The sequence below is a fragment of the Otolemur garnettii genome, unplaced genomic scaffold, assembly GCF_000181295.1.
Source record: "Otolemur garnettii isolate 467f Iridium unplaced genomic scaffold, OtoGar3 scaffold00079, whole genome shotgun sequence".
NCBI classification, from domain to species: domain Eukaryota; kingdom Metazoa; phylum Chordata; class Mammalia; order Primates; family Galagidae; genus Otolemur; species Otolemur garnettii.
The window spans coordinates 9,005,996-9,009,980 of NW_003852474.1; the positions used below are offsets into that span (position 1 = coordinate 9,005,996).

The window sequence follows — 3,985 nt, forward strand, 5'->3', positions numbered from 1 at the left end:
TAGCCCTCTTTGTGCCCAGAGCCTCCTCGTTGCTTCTTTAAGATGTCTTCTCTCAATTCTGATGATTTTTTTCCATGCTGTATCTGTGACTCCCAGCCCCATGCTGTATTCTGTGCCTCCTTCTCCCCCAGCTTCCTGCTGAGTCTTAGGTTGACAAGCATAGACAACCCAAGCACGAGGAGGGGTGGGGTTGATGTCTACATGAGGGCGTCTTGGTCCGCTGAAGCTTGGCTGGAACCAGGGATAGTTGGCCTAATAGGCCACTCCTGGAGCGCTTGTATCTACAGGATAACGTGAATATGGCATGGGTGCCAGGGTGGCTGGGTCACCTAGGCAAACCTCAAGCCATGCGTTTGAGGTTTTCTAAGTTACGATGCTGGGCACCAGTGTGGAAGTAGCGGGGTGCCCATCTGGCATGGCCAGGTAGTGGCTGTGGACTTTGGTTCAGTCACTTGGCATCTCTGGCCTCCATTTATAAATCAGCAAGATGGAGTTAAAGATATTTCTGTGCTTCCTATCTCAAGCCGCAGTGCTAATGGGAAAGCAAGATGTGCTTGAAATGTTTTGTACACGAAGCCACAACAAGGTTGGTTGCTGGGACCTGGAGGTGTTTCCATTGACAACTATAGCATGGCTTTAAGCTAAAAAATTGTGGAAGTTAGCCAGGTGTTGTGGTGGGCACCTATAGTCGCAGCTACTTGGGAGGCTGAGGCAAGAGAATTGCTTAAGCCCAAGAGTTTGAGGTTGCAGTGAGCTGTGACACCACAGCACTCTACCAAGGGGGACATAGTGAGACTCTGTCCCCCCCCCCCAAAAAAAATTGGAAGAGATGAGCAGGGTCTGTCCTGGTGAAAATTAGAAAAAGGTGCCCCAAGGGCACACTGCTTGGAGCCAACCAGAGCAGTTTGAAGGAAGTCATAACCTGCCTAGGCCCAGCTTCAGACTTCAGTTTTCCACATATTAAACCTCCTCTGAAAGTCACAGAGTAACATATCCAGGATTCTCTGAACATCTGGAAGAGAAACTCCAGGACAGCCCAAGTTCTCCCTCCCACACCCTTGGATGTTGAGTAGTCAGAGCCAGAGAGGTCCTTTGAAATTACAGTTTGGCCTTCTTATTTCACAGGTGATATAAACAGGGCCTAGAGAGACAGCTTGACTTGCTCAAGGTCATTGGGGGAGCAGAGCCCAGAGCCCTGTTTCTGCCCAAGGTGTGGTGTGGAAGGCTTGAGGTAGCACCAGCACCACCACCCCTTCTGGTTGGAAGTCCCCAGATCTGCTGGCCTCTCATGGCCCCAGGTAAGGTGATGTCCAACCTATGATTATGGATCTTCCTGAGCACTTCTGTGGCCCCCACAGTCCTCCTCCTGAGGGCCTGTGACCAGGCCCAGAGGAGTCCCTGGACTTGGGGCATACTCACCTGTCCGGGCTCGCACCAGCACATCCAAGCCATAGAGGACATCTGCTGAGTAGTCCAGGGCCACCCACAGCATCAGATGCTCAGACTGAAGCTCATCAAAACAGGCCCTAAACAAGACAAGTGCGAGAGGGATGCTTGTGTGCTGTGTCTGGAGCTTGGGCTGCCCATGGGTGGGCACTGGCTCTGTGCCGCAAACACTGGATCATTTCATCCAGAGCAGCCCTACCTCGGGTGTGAATACCCCAGCACAATCACCCCAGCTTCTAGCAAGGAGGTTCAGGCCCAAGGGAGCTCTTCTGTCTTGTGGTCACAGAGCTCCTGAAAAGAAGAACTGGGATTGACCCCAAAGAGCATCCCTGTTCCTTTCCGCAGTGAGCTATGAAACCCCAGGAGGTACAGTTTTCTAGGCTTTCAGGAGAAATCAGATAAGGGGCTAAGGACTTGCCCTTTCTAGGGTCACATTCCAACAAAAATAGGAGAATTTCTGAGAGATTAATAATCAAACAGGCCTGCACCTATGTTCAACCTTCTCTGTCTTTAAGTTCACACAGGCAGGACCCCCAAACTCCCCTACTGGCCTCAAAAGAGCAGCAGCCCTCCCTGCGGTCTGCTCACCAATGCCAGGGAGTCCCCTGCCTCCCTCCAGAGAGCAGCAGCTCCCTGGCGTGCTTCATTCTCCCTGCTTGCTACAGCAGGCCCTCAGTTCTTCCCCTTCCTTGCAACCCTCGGAAGAGCAGGAGATCACCCTTTGCTTGGATAATCCCAAAAGCCTCTGCTCACGCTTAGGTGGCATCAGGTCTCCTCTGCATCCCTGTCATGTGGCGTGATCAGGAATACCGCTTAACTCACTGCCCAGCCTCACAGTGCAGTGGCTCTCTGTCTCACAGCTTAGCTCAGTGACATACCGAAGCCCACTGTCTTCTCTCAGAAGGGTAGGACTCCTCTTTGCCTCCTCATTTTTTGAGCTGGCTCAGGAGAGCCCCAAAGCCCCTGCTTACTTTCCAAAGTGCAGTGACCTGGCTTTGCACACGTGTCCTGCAGGTCTGCTTAGGAAGACTCCCAAGTCCTCCAGCCCACCCTGAGAAGAGCCACAGCCTATCCTGGATCCTTGTCCTGCAGGCCTGGCAGGAAGGACCTTCAAACCTCTTGCTTACTCTGAAGGAGCAAGCTTACTCCTCTGCGCTGGACATTTATGTCCTGCAGACTTGCTCAGAAATACCCTGAAGTCTCTGCCTACCCACAGAGCTGCACCAGCTCACCTGCATCTCTGCCTGGCAGCAAGCTCTGAGTCCTCATCCTATAACTTGCTCAAGGAGGCCCTAACATACCAGAACCCTCGCTGCTCATCTCAAGCTCTGTTCTGTACCAGTGCTCCAGAGCACCCTGGTGGGCCTCTTTGAGAACATCTTGTGGTTATAGATGGAGAAACTGAGGTACAACAGCTAAAGCATGGCTGTGAGGGGACCAGCCCTCTTGAGGAAGAGTGGGAACTCTGTCCCTGGGGACCCGAGCCCTCGTCCCTCCCCACTACCTGCACACGAGCAGACACCAGTTATAGAAGATGGGCAGTGCAATGACAGTCAGCCAGCGGTAGTACATGTTGCTGGAAGGGTCTACCACGATGGCATCCTTCTTCTTCCTGGAAAGCAGGCACACACAGAAGCAGCGCAGTGGGTCAATTACTGCAGCTTGCGGGGCTTTTAGTGACCCCAGGGTGCTGCAGGCCGAAGTGACTCTCCACCACAGGGTCCTCCTAGCCTCAGGGGGTCATGTGGGGTGTCTCTGTGTGGGAGGACAGATGGGAGGTGGGGCCGACTCTGGACGTCCTTCCCTCCCAGCTCAACTTCCCAGGAAGCCGCGGTGGACTGCTGGGTCCTAGTGCCAAAGTTCCCACGTGCCGTGGCAACATCATGCCCTTCAGGGTGCTGGGGATGAAAATACCACGTGTCACTGAGGTCTGCTGAGGTCAGGGGGAGCTCTGTGAACTTGCTGATATCCAAGGCCTACCCACCCCCACTCCAGGGCTGGGGCTGGAAAGTGCCATTAAACGTTGGTCAGGCAGTTCTGAGGCAGCTCCTCTCAACTGAATTTGGGAGCTATAGAGTATTTCTGGGAACCCTCTCCAACCCTCACTACATTTGTGCCGACGTCTCAAGGGCTTATTTCTAAGCACCTGGAACCCACCTCTCCATTAAAAACCACAGCCCTGGAATAATTTATGTTATGTGGGCCAACACTGAATGGAGGACATTGCTTAGAGAGCTTGGATTTGAGGATTTGCGTTTACCGGCACTACTGGAGACTATTCTTTTTCTTGGGGTCCATGTGTCTCCCCCAGAATCCCATGTGCCCTCCACACTGGCCCAAGCCTGCAGGGCTGCTCCTGTGTCCCAGAGGAGACCCTGGTGACTGACTGCCTTGGTCTGGACTCAGCAAGTGCAAGATCAGCAACTCATTATCAGAGCTTCGGGATGTTCCCAGCAATTCTCATCAGCACCGGGTTGCACGCAGGTTTGTGAATATAGTATCTTCCAGGACCCCGAGAAGCCCTCGGCTTATCCTGACT

At 53.2% G+C, this 3,985-nt stretch overlaps 1 protein-coding gene across 1 annotated transcript in view; it reads right to left on the reverse strand.

The window, feature by feature from the left end:
- Positions 1-3,985, reverse strand: part of CNGA3 (cyclic nucleotide gated channel alpha 3) — a 21,890-nt gene that overhangs the window by 3,430 nt on the left and 14,475 nt on the right. Inside the window, exons 6-7 of the mRNA XM_003794366.1 lie at positions 2,951-3,058; positions 1,420-1,526 (exon numbers count right to left, since the gene is read on the reverse strand). Coding sequence (XP_003794414.1) covers positions 1,420-1,526; positions 2,951-3,058 — 215 coding nt within the window. The remainder of the gene's footprint in view (positions 1-1,419; positions 1,527-2,950; positions 3,059-3,985) is intronic.